General features: G+C 53.0%; 3 protein-coding genes, 1 long non-coding RNA gene and 1 other non-coding gene across 7 annotated transcripts in view; 2 read left to right on the top strand and 3 right to left on the bottom strand.

Moving 5' to 3' along the window:
• Nucleotides 1-477: 477 nt before the first annotated feature.
• On the top strand, nucleotides 478-1,661 carry LOC108294994. Its single transcript, XR_001821234.2, has 2 exons — nucleotides 478-589; nucleotides 1,444-1,661. It is a non-coding gene; the product is annotated as an uncharacterized LOC108294994 (long non-coding RNA).
• Nucleotides 1,662-2,525: 864 nt separating this feature from the next.
• On the bottom strand, nucleotides 2,526-7,830 carry PHB2 (prohibitin 2). The gene is made up of 10 exons (XM_017517009.2): nucleotides 7,547-7,830; nucleotides 7,317-7,401; nucleotides 6,624-6,703; nucleotides 5,783-5,967; nucleotides 5,095-5,224; nucleotides 4,879-4,982; nucleotides 4,374-4,451; nucleotides 3,591-3,667; nucleotides 3,081-3,086; nucleotides 2,526-2,881 (listed from the first exon to the last, which is right to left on the bottom strand). The coding sequence occupies exons 1-10, from the start codon at nucleotides 7,671-7,673 to the stop codon at nucleotides 2,854-2,856; spliced, it is 900 nt and encodes a 299-aa protein (XP_017372498.1). The 5' UTR covers nucleotides 7,674-7,830; the 3' UTR covers nucleotides 2,526-2,853.
• LOC119469275 lies at nucleotides 4,540-4,809 on the bottom strand. The gene has a single exon (XR_005198080.1). It is a non-coding gene; the product is annotated as a small nucleolar RNA U89 (small nucleolar RNA).
• Nucleotides 7,831-8,027: 197 nt separating the features above from the next.
• On the top strand, nucleotides 8,028-11,228 carry EMG1 (EMG1 N1-specific pseudouridine methyltransferase). 2 transcript variants are annotated; one of them, XM_017517010.2, is made up of 6 exons: nucleotides 8,028-8,221; nucleotides 9,576-9,677; nucleotides 9,770-9,911; nucleotides 10,307-10,365; nucleotides 10,444-10,593; nucleotides 10,904-11,228. In XM_017517010.2, the coding sequence occupies exons 1-6, from the start codon at nucleotides 8,054-8,056 to the stop codon at nucleotides 11,015-11,017; spliced, it is 735 nt and encodes a 244-aa protein (XP_017372499.1). In that variant the 5' UTR covers nucleotides 8,028-8,053; the 3' UTR covers nucleotides 11,018-11,228. The 2 variants fall into 2 exon arrangements, with proteins under 2 accessions (XP_017372499.1, XP_017372501.1); XM_017517012.2 differs by lacking the exon at nucleotides 10,444-10,593 and having other exon boundaries at nucleotides 10,904-11,184.
• Nucleotides 11,229-11,408: 180 nt separating this feature from the next.
• Nucleotides 11,409-15,154, bottom strand: part of LPCAT3 (lysophosphatidylcholine acyltransferase 3) — a 44,462-nt gene continuing 40,716 nt past the window's right edge. For both annotated transcript variants that reach the window (XM_017517006.2, XM_017517007.1), the window contains 7 exons: nucleotides 14,649-14,757; nucleotides 13,799-13,885; nucleotides 13,537-13,703; nucleotides 12,808-12,955; nucleotides 12,577-12,735; nucleotides 12,346-12,474; nucleotides 11,409-12,114 (listed from right to left, as the gene is read on the bottom strand). In XM_017517006.2, coding sequence (XP_017372495.1) covers nucleotides 12,358-12,474; nucleotides 12,577-12,735; nucleotides 12,808-12,955; nucleotides 13,537-13,703; nucleotides 13,799-13,885; nucleotides 14,649-14,757 — 787 coding nt within the window. In that variant the 3' untranslated portion in view covers nucleotides 11,409-12,114; nucleotides 12,346-12,357. The remainder of the gene's footprint in view (nucleotides 12,115-12,345; nucleotides 12,475-12,576; nucleotides 12,736-12,807; nucleotides 12,956-13,536; nucleotides 13,704-13,798; nucleotides 13,886-14,648; nucleotides 14,758-15,154) is intronic.

The following is a 15,154-nucleotide window of genomic DNA, read 5'->3' as shown; positions in this document are numbered from 1 at the left end:
CTGGGACCCACCTGCCCTTCACAGGCCTGGTGGGGTCTCCTCCGCCCCTGTCCCTCACGGGATCCTAGCACAGGCTGGGCACTGCGGCAGCAGTCCCACTCCTGCCCGGCTGACCCCTCGCTGACCTCAAGGATCTCTCTGGTCTTCCAGCTCCGCTGTGGGCAGGGTCTGAGGTCGCAGAGGAGGGAGCTAGGCCTGAAGGCAGCAGATGCCATGGGGAGGGGACCCGAGGACAGCCCCTCCCTTTGTTCCTCTGGAGATAGGGGTGAGAATAGGCAGGTAGGAAAAAAGAGGCTCTGGGAGAGGGTGGGAGGCCTATTGGGGTGGCGAGGCCGTAGAGGAGGTGCCTGTGACTGATGCTGGGAGGGAAGGGGTTAAGGCGGTGGGGGGGCAGCCTATGGCAGGAGGACACACCTGTGCGCAGGGCGGCAGGCGGGGCCCAGGTAAGGAGCCTGCGCTGCTGGGCAGGCGGAGAAGGAAGGAGAAAGAGAGGAGGCCGGGGCGGGCTCTAGGCCGTTGAATCTGGGGCCTCAAAGCCCCTTCGTCTCCCTGGCACCCACTCTCTGGGGGCAGGCGGGCCCGGTGACAGGTAAAGGCCACCAGGGGAGGGGTCCTGGGCTGAGCTAGGGACTGCAGAGGGTGGATGAGGGTGGGTGAGTCAGTGTGTGCTTCGGGTAGGGGCAGACTTCGGGGGTGGAGGAAGGTGGCTCGGGGCGGGGGGCGCCGATGGTTGAGGGGCTGCAGAAGGCCTGCTTGGGCCGCAGCCTGGGCCTAGCGACCAGCGACCCAGGGTGGGGCTGGTGGCGGGCAGCAGGCTTACCCGGAAGTGTCCCCAGGGACTCGGGTGGTGGGGGGGGATGGGAGCCAGGGATCTGCAGCTTCTCCGCAGGGGACCTGGGCCTGAAGCTTCCTGACCCAAGGTGGGCAGGCTGGGTGGGGGCCCTCGTCTTACCCAGCAGTGTTTGGGTGCGGTTGGGAGTCTCTAATACTGCCGGGTAATGATGGAGGCCCCTGTCCCTGTGTCAGCGACATCCACCGAGTCAGGTGCCCCGGCCTTAGCTGGCTGCAGCCCCCTCCCCACTTCCCACGCCCCTCAGAAGCCCCTTGTCTGGAGCTGAGAGTGCGGCACCAGGGGTGGCTCTCGTTGGCTGGCTGCCACTCAGGGACACAATGGGCCCCGGCCCCTCCTCCCACCCAGTGCGATTTGTCACCTAGTGGATCCACAGTCGACCTTGAGCTTGGGATTGGCTCGCCCCCCTCGGGAGACCTCACCTGGCCTGTGGCCAGGGTCCCTGCAGCAGCTGGAGCATTCTCGCCGTAGTTCTCCATTGGCCGGCCCTGGGTCCATCTTCCAGTACAGTGTTGGATGGTCTAATTGCAAAGCTCCTAACACTGTCTGGTAAAGATGGCCCCCGGGTCGGATCTTTCGGCAGTGACTTTCAGGGAGCCCTGAAGACCATGGAGGCCTACTGACCAACGACCTCTGACCTTTACCCCTCCGGATGGGGGACGGATCACTAGGCAAAGGGGAACAATGGGAAGGAGACAAAATGGCTGCCTCTACAGCTGCAGCAAGATTTGCAAACACGGGTTCCGCAGGCACCTCCATTGACTTCCCGCCTTGGGAACATGAAATAAATAAAGTGTGACTAGGAACATGAGGAAGGTTGATCCAGGTCACTCGACCCGTCTTTTGTCCTATTGTTGATCTCAGCCGCACAGTAACTCAGGACTGGGGCTGCCGTATCTGCTTGTCTTTCATGAAACTCAACCCTAAGCAGAGGAAAACATCCTAAAAATCGAGGCAGATTAACTCAGTCCTTAATTAAGTTCAGATCCACCTGCTGCCCTATCGGCATTTGGTAGTTCCTGTACATACTTTGCCCCCAGGTTTCGTCTTAGAGTTCTAAACTTTCCTTGTCTCCCCGTAGGGAAGGGAAGTGGGCAGTAGTGGGAGACTCAGGTATAAACGGTGACTTTGTTTCTCTGGTGCTTGAGATTCAGGAAGGGCTGTCTTGGGAAGAAGTGTCCGCTTATCTGTGGACTCAACAGGCACCTGTTCTGTTGGCCCCAGAGCTGAGGGAGTGACAAGCCCACCTCCACAGAGCTCTGCTAGCCAAGTAGCTCCTCACGCCTGGTGACATAAATGGAGTCTGGTGGCCTACATCAGGCCATGCGATCCACTGGGCTTCTAGGCACAGAAGCCCCTCCACAGGCACAGGCAGGCTCCCCAGAGCCACATGGAACCCTGCTACCAAGGAAGCAGCTCCTGTTGGGGTCATCGGATTTTTAATCTGGCTCAGCAAAGCCACAGCTGCTCCAGCCCTAAAAAAATGGGCGATGTGAGAGAAATGGAAGGTGGGGTGAAGAGCGCAGCTGGGCCTCTAGACCCCAGGCCCTGCTTCCCCTTAGCTGCCCCAGCCAGAGTCTTTTGCGCCCTCTGCTGGCAGACACAAAGACAGCCCCAGCCGTACCTATGTAACTGCGCATGCGTGCTGCTCATGAACATGTGAAGCCTTGACTTGAGCTTAAGTAATAAAAATTTATTGAGAATTCCTGGGTTGGTGGTTATCTCCTCCCAGCCTTGAGGGAGGGAACAACACTGTAGGAAATCACTGAGAAATCACACACTGTCCCAACATCCCCGGCCGACACAGGGAGGAGGAAAGTAATTTCCCAGAAAAGGGGGTGGTCTTCAGTCTTCCTTAATCAAGAGGGGTTTGGGGGACGGGTGCGGGGGACCATCGCATGATACTGGGGTGGGGTAGGGCTGTGCTGGACCCCAGGCTGGCTCCTCAAAAACAGGAGAAGCAGATCCACTTCCTCTGGGGATGGAGTTCTCGGTGACTAGGTTCATTTCTTACCCTTGATGAGGCTGTCACTGTAGGAAAGACAGATGATGACATTATTAGTGGACATAAATGTGAGAGGCAGGACGCTAGGCCATTCCCTCCACGACCCTCCTGCCCCACTGAGGGTTTGTCTGTGGGGAGGTGGGAAAGGCAGCGGGGTAGAAAGCAGGTGTTGGGAGAAGGTGGCCTGCAGGACCCCACAGGAACAAGGATGCAGCAACAACTTACCTTCCTCTGTGGTGCCAGATCACCAGATGAACAGGAAACAGAGAAGAGAAATGCACATGTTAATTGACAGCTTCAGGCCCCACACAGCTTTGAACCCTCCTTTGCTCCCAGGAGAAAAGACAAACAGGGCTGGCGGCCAGGAATCTCGGGCTCATGAAACCAGGCGGCGGGTTCTCATGGCCACTGCTATTTTTCGTCTCCTTCCCTAACATCCCTCCATGCACCTGAGCAGTTTTAGGGCTCTTGAGTAAGAAAACTGAGTACCATCTTTCATCACTTCTCGGTTAGGTAAAAACTTTACAATTAAAGTGCTTCTTATGTGAATAATCCTGTTTGATCTCATAAACTCAATCCTATGAGATGCAAGATAAAAACTGCCAACCACCTCCTTTTCTAATTTTGGTTCAGAGTCTCTCAGGGCCATATGAACAGCTGTAGCAGGCTCCAGAGCCCAAGCAACCACTCAAGTCCCACGTTCCTTGTGACGCCCCACTGTGTCGCATCTCTCACCGGGTGAAACTTTCATCCTGTAGATTCAGCACAAGGTTGTCAGCAGTGAGATAGATGCGATTCTGTGATGTGGCGATCTACAGGGCGGGAAATAAGACAGATGCTTACATTAAGCAAAGGCCTCAATTCTGGCCTCTGCAATTCAGTAGCCACTTAATGGAACACATGTGGGCTGGGGCAGGGATACAGCAATGAGTAAGACATGGTTTCTGCTCTTATTCAGGGATCCAGAGCAGTGAGCAGCTGCTATGATCATTAGCACCATAAAAGGGGCAAGAACAAAAGGTTAGGGAGCCCAGAGGAATCGTTCTTGATGAGGGGAAAAGATGCAGAGAAGCCAATTTTTTTTTTTTTTTTTTTTTTTTAAAGACAGTCTTGCCCTGTCGCTGAGGCTGGAGTACAGTGGCACCATCTCAGCTCACTACAACCTCTGCCTCCCAGGTTCAAGTGATTCTCCTGCCACAGCCTCCTGAGTAGCTAGCTGGGATTATAGCTGCATGCCACCACGCCTGGCTCATTTTTTTTTGCGTACTTTTAGTAGAGATGGGGTTTCACCATGTTGGCCAGGGAGGTCTTGTACTCCTGACCTCAGGTGATCTGCCGGCCTTGGCCTCCCAAAGTGCTGGGATTACAGGCATAAGCCACGGCACCCGGCCAGAGAAGCCAATCTGAGTAGAAACCCGAATAAGCAAGATTCGAATTTCCTCACTTCAATGTGCCTTAACTGAAAGCACTTTCTCTCACAAGGCAGCCCCGTCAGAGATGCTGGGCTGACACACTCACCGTCTTGGAGATATTCTGGGCTGCCCGGATCTTGCGAAGTTTGATGTAGCCAGGGTTCTTGCTCAGAGCTTCTCCAAGGTGAGTAGAGTTAAGGTTCACACAAGGGCAGGCCTCAATCCCTGGCCCCATCCTTACCACACTCCCTTGCTGCAGTCCTCCTCTGGGCTGTCAGATCCAAGGTTGCGCTCAGGTGACTTGTGCCCAGCCCTACCTTGGACCCCACCTGTGGGCCTCCCTGTAGGCTGCTGCCAGGAACTGGGGGCAGCAGCAGAAATGAAGGCAAGGCCAGCAATGCTATTGATCTGGCCTTACAGTGGGGAGTCAGGCCTCGGCTACCCCCACCAAGATTTCAGATCTCATCTACAGTCCCCACCCCCAAGAAGGAGCCAAGGGCTGGAGGGCACGGAGTCGCATTCGCCTTAGTCTCATCAGCCTGCCCATGAAGGAGGATGGAGAACGCAGGTGCCCTATGGGCTGGGCTGAGATCTCTCCAGCAGAAAGATATCATCTTGGCAGCCTCGGCCTCACCCTCGGCCTGCACGATCTTCTGCCGCTGTTCCTGCTTCGCTTTTTCTACCAAGAACTGGGCCCGCTGGGCCTCCTGCTGGGCTGTGGTGGGAGAGAGTCAGGTGGACCCAGTCCTGGCTCAGGAGCCCCCTTCATGGAGTCTTTCCTCCTCCTGCACCTCGGAAGCCCTCGCCCCACTGCTCTTGTGACTCACCGACTTGTTTAGCTTCTACAGCAGCTGTGTACTCTCGGCTAAAGCTCAGTTCTGTGATGGCTACATCATCCAGGATGAGGCTGAAATCCTTGGCCCTCTCTGTCAGCTCCCGGCGGATCAGCAGGGATACCTGGGGGGAAGAGTGAGGAGGGAAAGGGCAGGGTGGTTTGAGGGTGCTGGAGAACTGAAAGGAAGGTTGTGTTGTGTGATCCTCTGAACACCGGGTCCCCTGAGCATGGCAGAACACTCATCAACCCTTCTTCAGTGCCTTACCACAACATCTGAGTTGGAAGGGACTTGATTCAATCTTCTCATGCAACAAATGAGACACCTTAGAGAGATGACAGGACTGCTCCAGCTCACAGTGACCCCTAATCCTTCACTCTCCCCAATACAATACGAATTGCATTAGCTTCCTGTCGGGCAAACCTGTAACATAAGCCTCTCTGCTGAAAGAGAGGCAGGAAAAGCCAAGACTTGGCCATTTCCCTCCATGCTTCCTAACACGGAGTGCTACAGAGTTCTAACGCTGGCTCTCCTTATTTCACAGTGGCAATTAGCACGGCTTTTAGGTGGAAATGGCAGTAGGGTGACAATCCTTTTCTACTAAGCTGCCTCTCCTAATTCCCAATACCCTGGACCTAGGAGGGAAAGGCTGACACCATGCAGACAGTGGTGGAAGTCAGACCTGGGCACGCTGGGTGATCAGCTGTGAGGCATTGAACTTGGCCACCACACTCTTGAGCACCTCGTTGACAATGGACGGCAACACTCGTTCCTCGTAGTCTAGCCCTAGGCGCTGGTACATGCTAGGAAGCTCCTGAGCATTGGGTCGAGACAGCACACGCAGGGAGATATTCACCATCTGCAGGTCTGAGATTGAGGTCAGCAGTGGCTGGTCAAGGCCACACACCCTTTCCCAAGCACTCTCTCCTCCATGTGCCTCCCTCTATGCCCTGTGCAATGATGTACAGCCTGGCACCACCCTAGGGGGAGGAGAGTCCATCAGGTTGACAAGGAAGATGTGACACAGCACAGGTGAACTGCATCTTCATCTACTGTGAATCCTTGAACTGCAACCCCATCACTAGCAGAGCTGACCCCTCTTTTCCCCTCTGTACTCTGTGCAACCTCTAAAGTGGGTGCTTTCATACGGTACCATAATCATGTTTCCTCTAAGGATTTGGGGGACAAGAGTGTGTTCTAAGAATCTTTTATTCCCAGCGCCCAGTCTAGTAAATGAATAAGTGACCCACACTAGGTATAGTACAAAGAAGTACATCACAGGCTACTAGTGAGCTACCTAACTCAGTGGGTGTGTGTGTGTGTGTGTGTGTGTGTGTGTGAAGGAGGAAGAGGTCTGGGGAACTCAAAGCACAGCTTCTATGTATGGTCTAGAAGGAGAACAGGTGAACTAGTCAAGAGTGGAGACAAACTTCTCCAGAACAGAGTGTACTAGTGTATGTAACAGCAGATATAATTCTTTGATCATCCCACCTGCCATGTGATTACCAAGTGCTCTGACCTACCTTTGGAGCCTGTGGGGGAGGAGATTTTTCGAGGTCTGGCCCGAATGTCATAGATAATGGGGTACTGGAACCAGGGGATCCTGGAGGAGGCAGGAATAGGTATTAAGAGGCCGCAGTGGCTCACGCCTGTAATCCCAGCACTTTGGGAGGCCGAGGCGGGCAGATCATTTGAGGTCAGGAGCTCGAGACCAGCTTGACCTACGCAGTGAAACCCCATCTCTACTAAAATACAAAAATTAGCCGGGCGTGATGGTGGGCACCTGTAATCCCACCTACTAGTGAGGCTGAGGCAGGAGAATCACTTGAACCCAGGAGGCGGAGGCTGCAGTGAGCAGAGATTGCGCTACTGCACTCCAGCCTGGGCGATGGAGCAAGACTCCCTCTCAAGGGGCGGGTGGTGGGGGGGAGAAAAAAAAAGAGACCGCAGTTTCGCTAGCTTTGCCCGGTTTTCCCTCACCACGTGCTTTTTGGCCTGCTCCTCCCCATGACCACAGACAAGGAGAGATTCTCTTGTCCCTCTGGAAAGCAACAGTTTATGTACTGCTGGAGGCTCGCGCAGCGCCCACTGTCCTGGGAGCGGGGATGAGGAGGGAAAAGAGCAGCGCTGAATCCCGTTGCACGTCCGACTATAGCCACTGCTGGGTCGGCGTCAAAGGTGAAAGGTCAGGGTCAGTCAGCTCTGGCCGCCATTACCTGAAGTGAAGGCCCTCGGCCAGGATAGTGTCCTGCTGCACTCCACCGATCCGATTGAAGAAGATGGCTCGGTGCCCGCCTTCCACTGTGGGGAGAGGGGAGGTGATCAGGCCAGGCCGCTGCTCAGAGTAAGTGCTAGACTCCGGTGGGGCGCGGGGACCGGGTAAGACACGGCAAGGGGTTTGCGGGAGGGACTAGAAGGGTCCGGCGAGCGGGCGGAGGTTGCTCACCGGTGAACACGGATTCGCGGACACCATAGGCCACGGCGCCAGCCCCTAGCAGCAGCTTCAGCGCGGTGCCCATGCCCCGCGGCCCGGCGGGCAGCCGTCCCGCCAAGTCCTTCAAGTTCTGGGCCATGTCTAATCTTGAGGCTGGCGGCACCAGAAGTGAGAAGGGGGTGCCGGCCCGCCTCTACCCGACTCCAGCTTAGGTACTGCACCCTTCACACGAGGGCTCGGACCCGTAATGCTGGTGAAAGAAAGGGCACCGGAAGTGCGCTCCCTTCGAAACCCTCCCCCTGAGCCCACTACGGACCCGAACTTCGCGCACAGGAATCGCGCATCCGGAAGTCCCGCCCCTTTCTGGAAGGCTGCCCTCCCAGGGAGGGCAGCGCAAGACAGCAAGTCATCGCCATTTCCAAGCCCACTTTCAAAATGGCAGCCGGAAGGAAATTTGTGATTAAAAGCCGCGGGGTTCTCCTTTACGAGCGCTAGCGCAACTTCCGGTCTGGTTGCAAGATGGCCGCGCCCAGTGGTGGATTCAAGCCTCGTGAACGAAGCGGTGGGGAGCAGGCAGAGGACTGGGATGCTGTGGCCCCCAAGCGGCCCCGAGTCGGGGCAGGAAACAAGATCGGAGGCCGTAGGCTTATTGTGGTGCTGGAAGGGGCCAGTCTGGAGACAGTCAAGGTAGTTTGGGGAAGGAAGTGGAGAACTAGCAAATCGCAAGTTGGGACTCCGTGGAATGAGGGTGAGGGACTCAGAGTGGATGGAGAAAGCAGAAAGGGGTAAAAAATGCTTTTGGAGAAAGGTGGCTTGGTTGGCTGTCTGTTGATTTGATATCCTGGGATGGTAGTACTCATTTTCTTTCTTTTTTTTTTGAGACGGAATCTCGCTCTGTCGCCTAGGATGGAGTGGAGTGGCGCGATATCGGTTAACTGCAACCTCCACCTCCCGGATTCAAGCGATTCTCCTGCCTTAGCCTCCTGAGTAGCTGGGAGTATAGGCGCACGCCAGCATCAGGCCAGGCTAATATTTTTGTATTTTTTTTTAGTAGAGACGGGGTTTCACTATGTTAGCCACTGTGGTCTCGATCTCCTGATCTCGTGATCTGTCCGCCTTGGCCTCCCAAAGTGCTGGGATTACAGGCGTGAGCCAGTGCACCCAGGCTTTTTTTTTTTTGAGGCAGGGTCTTGCTCTGTCACCCAGGCTGGATTGCAGTCGTGCAGTCTCCTCCGTCTCCGGGGCTCAAGCCATTCTTCTACCTCAGCCTCCCAAGTAGCTGAGACTACAGGCGTGTGCCACCATGCCCAGCTAGTTTTTGTATTTGTTAGTATAGACGGGGTTTCACCATGTTGCCCAGGCTGGTCTTGAACTCCTGACCTTAAGTGATCTGCCTGCCTCAGCCTCCTAAAGTGCTGGTATTACAGGTGTGAGCCACCATGTCCCACCCTCATGCCAATCTTAAAACTGGGAGTAACCCCTCTTCATTTTACTTCCAAGAGTTTTTTTTTTTATTAAATTGCCTCCTGCATCATTAGAATTTTCACACTTCTTCCTGTTCAGATTTGCAGCTCTTCACTTAGTGCGTGTTTGATGTAAGCAAACTGAGGGTAGTGACTATATTTTGGACAGTACATACATACTGCTTCTGTGATAAACACAGTATTCAGCCTTGCTCACTAACTACTAACTCCTGCTTGGTTCCAGGATGTCTCATTAGCTTTGCCTAACAGCCACAGGTTTTAAAAGTAAATCCAGTGTATTTGTAGATAATGTGAAGTCACAGGTTGTGCCCTTCCTCCTGTTTCTCTCTAAGACCATTTACTGGGGAGTGCAAATATAGCTGCACAGTAATCTCCTGAAGGACTTGCTGGGCCCCACCTCCAGTGTTTCTGGTTTAGTAGATCTAGAGTGGGCCTGAGAATTTGCCTAACAAGTTTCCGGGTGCAACTGCTGCTGGTGGTTTGGGTACCACACTTCAAGAATCACAGGGCCAGGTAACAGAAGCTTATGCTGTTCTTTGGTCATGTTCCCTGTTCAGGTAGGGAAGACATATGAGCTACTCAACTGTGACAAGCACAAGTCTATATTGTTGAAGAATGGACGGGACCCCGGGGAAGTGCGGCCAGACATCGCCCACCAGGTAACTCCAGGGACAACGCTCACAACTGTTTGAGTCTCTGTATGGAAGGGTCTCTTCAGCCTTAACCATGCCTTGGTTTCTGCTTTGGTCAGAGCTTGCTGATGCTGATGGATAGTCCCCTGAACCGAGCTGGCTTGCTGCAGGTTTATATCCACACACAGAAGAATGTTCTAATTGAAGTGAACCCCCAGACCCGAATTCCCAGAACCTTTGATCGCTTTTGTGGCCTCATGGGTAAGAAGCCTTAGAACAAAGTTCAGAATGAACTTGGAGGTAGGGAAGGAGGGAGGAAGAGGAAAAGGGAGAACTATATGTGGGATTTTTTTTAAGGGAGGAGATGGGAGGACATGATTAATACTAGGACAAGGACTCCTATTATTTTTGTTTGTGGAAACTCCACTCTCCTGTTCTTGCAGTAGCTTCCCTGCTGAGTGAAAATGGGAGTCTGAACCTATCATTGTACAGCTAGCCATATGCTTGGCAGCTGTTTGTTCCTGCCATTTCAGGAGTCCAGTCTGGATATAAAGCACACAGGGAACCCATCTTACCTATGGGGTTTTCCTTGTTCGATGACTGGACGGAAGGACTGTGGTCTCCATCTAGCTCTGAATGCTTTTTCCCCTTTCTAGTTCAGCTTTTACACAAGCTCAGTGTTCGAGCCGCTGATGGCCCCCAGAAGCTTTTGAAGGTGAGGTATTGAAATCTACTAGTTCAAGGTTGGTTCTGGGAATGTTTCTGAGGCTGACTTTTCTCTTTTTTACTTTAGGTAATTAAGAATCCAGTATCAGATCACTTTCCAGTTGGATGTATGAAAGTTGGCACTTCTTTTTCCATCCCGGTTGTCAGTGATGTGCGTGAACTAGTGCCCAGCAGTGATCCTATTGTTTTTGTCGTGGGGGCCTTTGCCCATGGTAAGGTAAGGTCTGGGCCCAACCCTGAGATTCTTGGTAGAGCTGAACTTAAGAATTCCCAGAGCAATAGGCATTTTAATAGTGCTTACAATGAGCTAGAAGACACATGACAGTTCCGTACCCTGCCCCAGGATGCATCCAGAGGACTGCTGCCATATTTGTGATAGTCACAGTTAGGACCTTCTTCATCCTTTGTAGGAATTTGATATTACACAGCACAGCTGAAACATTAGGTTAGCCGTAGTTTTCCTGCCCCAAGGAAGGGCTGAACAGCTGCTGAGTGAGAGTTGGCTGACAAAACTGTTCTCTCCTTAGGTCAGCGTGGAGTATACAGAGAAGATGGTGTCCATCAGCAACTATCCTCTTTCTGCTGCCCTCACCTGTGCAAAACTTACCACAGCCTTTGAGGAAGTATGGGGGGTCATTTGACAGTAGTAGAACCTGTTCTGAAACCAGAAACTGTTGATGTCACATCCTTGGCCCCTGGTCTGAGCTGACTGCTGGAAGATGATCTTTCTGCACTGAGACTGTGGAGTTTGGGGAGCCAAGGCTGTACATTTGCTATTTGTTTATCCTATGAATACTGCTCTTGCAAACCTTGTTGTTTCGGGGGGTTCCTAAAGTATCTAATGGTGTAAAACTGTTTGTTCCCCTGGGACTTTAGGGACAGACATGAGGTTACACAGTTAGCAGTTTGGTTCCATGCTTTGAAGGCAGGCTTTAGCTCCTAGATTGCTTTGCTCTGAAGGAGAGAACCCTGATTATCAGCCATGGCGGGGATGGAGAAGAACTGTGAAAGAGCAGTCAGGAATGCTGGTGGTGAAAAACTGAACAAACAGAAGTGATTTTATCTAATACAGTTTCAAGGTAGAAAAAGTGGAGCAGGCAGGGCCTTGCACCCCTCTCCACCCCCCCATGGGGGAGGTGGCGGTAGCGGCACATATACAATCGTAAATTGGCAGAAGAAAAACACAACAGATTCCTGGCTAGAGGGGGAGAGATAAGGCAACCGTGCATGGGGGAGCCAGAGGGGAGATGTGGGTCCCTCTGCTCCTCCCACAAGAGTTTCCCCTTTGGGCCAGGCGCCGTGGCTCACGCCTGTAATCCCAGCACTTTGGGAGGCTGAGGTGGGCAGATCACTTGAGGTCAGGAGTTCGAGCAGCCTGGCCAACATGGTGAAACCCCGTTTCTACTGAAAATACGAAAAGTAGCTGGGCATGGTGGTGCGCCTGTATTCCCAGATACTTGGGAGGCTGAGGCAGGAAAATCGCTTGAACCCGGGAGGTGGAGGTTGCGGTGAGCTGAGATCATGCCACTGCACTCCAGCCTGGGCGAAAGAGCGAGACTCTGTTTCCAAAAAAATAGTTTCCCCTTTGGCCCCAAATGAAGACTTGGCTGGCAGCAGAGGCACAGCTGGAAGCATCAGATCTTCCACCTCCCTGGCTTTTCCGTTCTCTGTGCCCGCGGGCGAAGGAGTGCTATGAAAGGGAGACAAGTAGTTTCTGCACCAGTCCTGCATAGGCCACCTGCAAGACAAGATGTGGGTGGAAGGCTGGTTAGTTACTCCCCCAGTTCCTGGTCTGTAGCCTTTCCAGGTGTGTCCTAGCATGCTTCAATAAACCACAGTAGTCAGTGCCCCTACTGTGTCCCTTAGTAGCCAGGCTAATCCTTGTAATGCACCCAAATGCCTAATACTATTTTTTCCAGTCTGTTGCTCTATTCTGTAACCTGGTAGTAGCTTAGCTGTATTTACTTACCAGGGAAATGGATTATTCCATCTTCTTCAACTTCTCTTTCCTTGGCACCATTGCTTTGTGAGCATAAGGCAATATGAATAGTAGGCTTAAGAAGAAGATGTGACCAAGGAAATAGATGGATTTATATACCTGTGGAGAGAGAGGCCACTGAGGTAGGCAGGCCTGGAGCATCCCTCGCTGCCCAAGGTTGCAGTCAGACCCTCCCAACCTCACAAGCAGGCCTTCACTTGCCTTAAGCCATTTGTCCCACGTGAAGAGGCAGAAGGCAGTCATGGAGTAACCCATAAAAAGCCAGTGGATGGTCTGTTGCACCAAGTAGTAGAAGGGCTGCAGGACAGTAATGGCGGCCAGGTTGCTCAGGGTGGGGCTCTCTTGAATGAGCCTGGCAGCCTGGGGAGGGAGGAGAAGCTCATCAGCATCTTGTCCCTCAGATTCCCCTTCACCCCCACCCTGGAGGCCTACCTGTCTTTCCACAATAACAATGAGGAATTCCATCTGGAAGCAGACCAGGTATCCTGAGTGCAGGCCGTGCCAGAGGGCCAGGAATAGCAATGAGAGACCCTGAGAGAGTTCTTTATTTCCAAGGAACTTGAGTCGTTTGAAGAAGTAGCTGGAGAAAAGGGCGGGTGGGGCGACCCTCAAACTCACTGGTTCTTGCATCCTGCCACCTGCCCCTGGGTCCTCACACCCTGAGGATCAGAGTGGAGTGCTGGTGGGCTCCCAGATGTAGCCCCCCAGGGGTACAGGAGGCAGTGCTGACTGATTAATTTTAGAGATGGAAGGCAGACGCAAGGCGAAGCTGGAAGCAGGAGCCACTTGGTTCAGCGGCAGTGACAGTGCTGATGCTCAGCTCAGTGGTGAACCAGACTCCCCTCAAGCTGCCCACACTCTAGTGGTGGGGACAAACAAGTAAAGCTGTTTATAAACAGGGCCGTGGAGGATGCAAGTCCAGTGGCAGAGCTGGAGTAACACTCAGGGCACAAGGCACTTTTATATCCTGCCTTTTTTTCAAATAAGAGGAATAGTTTGGGGGAGGGGAGCAGGGGTGGGGGTCAAAGTCAGTGTAGGTGAGTGACAGGGTTCTGCCCAGGTGGGAAAGGTGCATAGGGGTGACATGGTACACCTCTGCCCTTCAATCTGGGAAGACTGGAAGGAAGGAACCAGGGTCCAGGCTCCCCTCCAGCAGCTCACCGGGACACCCAGGCGTTGGTGTTGATGTTGAAAGAGGCAATGGTGCCAGTGAAGCGGGGGTTTGTTTCAAAGAGCCACACCTTCATGTTGGCACAGGCATCCCACTTTGCCTTGCCCTTTTCTTCAAAGCCATTGAAGCCCAGCCCCGTCAAAATGCATACTCCTTCCTGAGAGGGAATAGGTCAGTTAGGGCTCCTGCCACTCCCCACACCGGCCCCCACGGCTTGTCTAAATAGGACCCTGTTTCAACTTTTCTACTTACTGTGACCAGCCAACAGGTGACGTATTTGTACAGCACAAACTTGCCCCAGATCAGCATGTACATGCAGCGGAACCAGAAGGGGTGGTTCTTGGGAGAAGAAAGCACAGTGCATTAGGGATACCGCATGACAAGGCCGTTTCTCCTAGCACTTCCTTTTCACACTTGCGGCTGGCTACTTCATATCTGCCTAAGTCCTGCTGCCAGATGCCCCCAAGAGTCTGGCCTGATTGCCTTCACAACAGGCAGAGGGGAGTAAGCTGGGGGCCTGGAGAATATCCATTCACCTTTCCCTTGGAGAGTCCCAAGGGCAGCACTGTTTAACTTCTCTACTGTTTGCCTTTGTTGGCAAAGTTTTTGAAATGAGCATCTGTAATGTTAAGTACGGAGGGGCGCACACTGGATTTTAATTTAAGGAGAGAAACCTGCCCAGAATTACTGATCTCTTTCAAGCCTTTCCAGTACTTCCCCTCTTCCCTTGGTTTCTCTGAATTCCCTAGAAATGCCCAAATTTATCAGTCAAGAAAAGAAAATAGGCTGGAGAATCAGAAGCTGCTGTGCTCTGAGGGGTCACATGGATGTGATAAGGCGAAGCTAGGAGCGGCTCCTAGAGAAGGCAAGGGGTGCTAAATGTGCACCTGGCACAGCCCTGTGCCCGCGAAGGTTCATTCAGTGCTGGCTGATGAACGTGTCCCGGCCTGGCTGGCATTGACACCAACTCACCGATCTAGAGCAAAACCAATATGCATTTGTAGATGATATTTCCTACTTCTCTGCTATCTATAGGGATCCTTGCCTGTCCATTTTCTAGCTCTGGTGCAGTCATGCTGCTGCTACTTTAGGAGACACTCACGTCATAGTCTTCGGTGAGGAGATAGTCTTCTGTTATGTGGGGGCTGAGCAGAGTGTAAACCACCAAGTAGACAAGGCCCAGACTCAGGCGCTTGAGAGCGGGAATGGTGCTGGAAAGGAAGGAGGAGAGGTCCTGGTCACAGAGAGCAGAGACTATTCCCTTCACCCTCTGACCTTCAGTTATGGAGAGGAGTGTTTGGGGGTGTGGTTGTCTACCTGGAATGGGATGAGAAACTCTGCTGCCCAGTGTTTCCTGTTTCAGGGAAAGATCTCTATGGCTGGCTATAAGGAATGGGGACTGCAAACCTCTTAAGAGTTGGCTGGGCGTGGTGGCTCATGCCTATAATCCCAGCACTTTGAGAGGCTGAGGTGGGTGGATCACAAGGTCAAGAGATCGAGACCATCCTGGTCAACATGGTGAAACCCCATCTCTACTAAACATACAAAAAATTAGCCGAGTGTGGTGGCGCATGCCTGTAGTCCCAGCTACTCGGGAGGCTGAGGCAG

The sequence above is a fragment of the Cebus imitator genome, unplaced genomic scaffold (assembly GCF_001604975.1).
Source record: "Cebus imitator isolate Cc_AM_T3 unplaced genomic scaffold, Cebus_imitator-1.0 Scaffold614, whole genome shotgun sequence".
Classification (NCBI taxonomy): domain Eukaryota; kingdom Metazoa; phylum Chordata; class Mammalia; order Primates; family Cebidae; genus Cebus; species Cebus imitator.
Note: the sequence above shows the minus strand (reverse complement) of the source record. Positions and strands in the feature narration are given on the sequence as shown.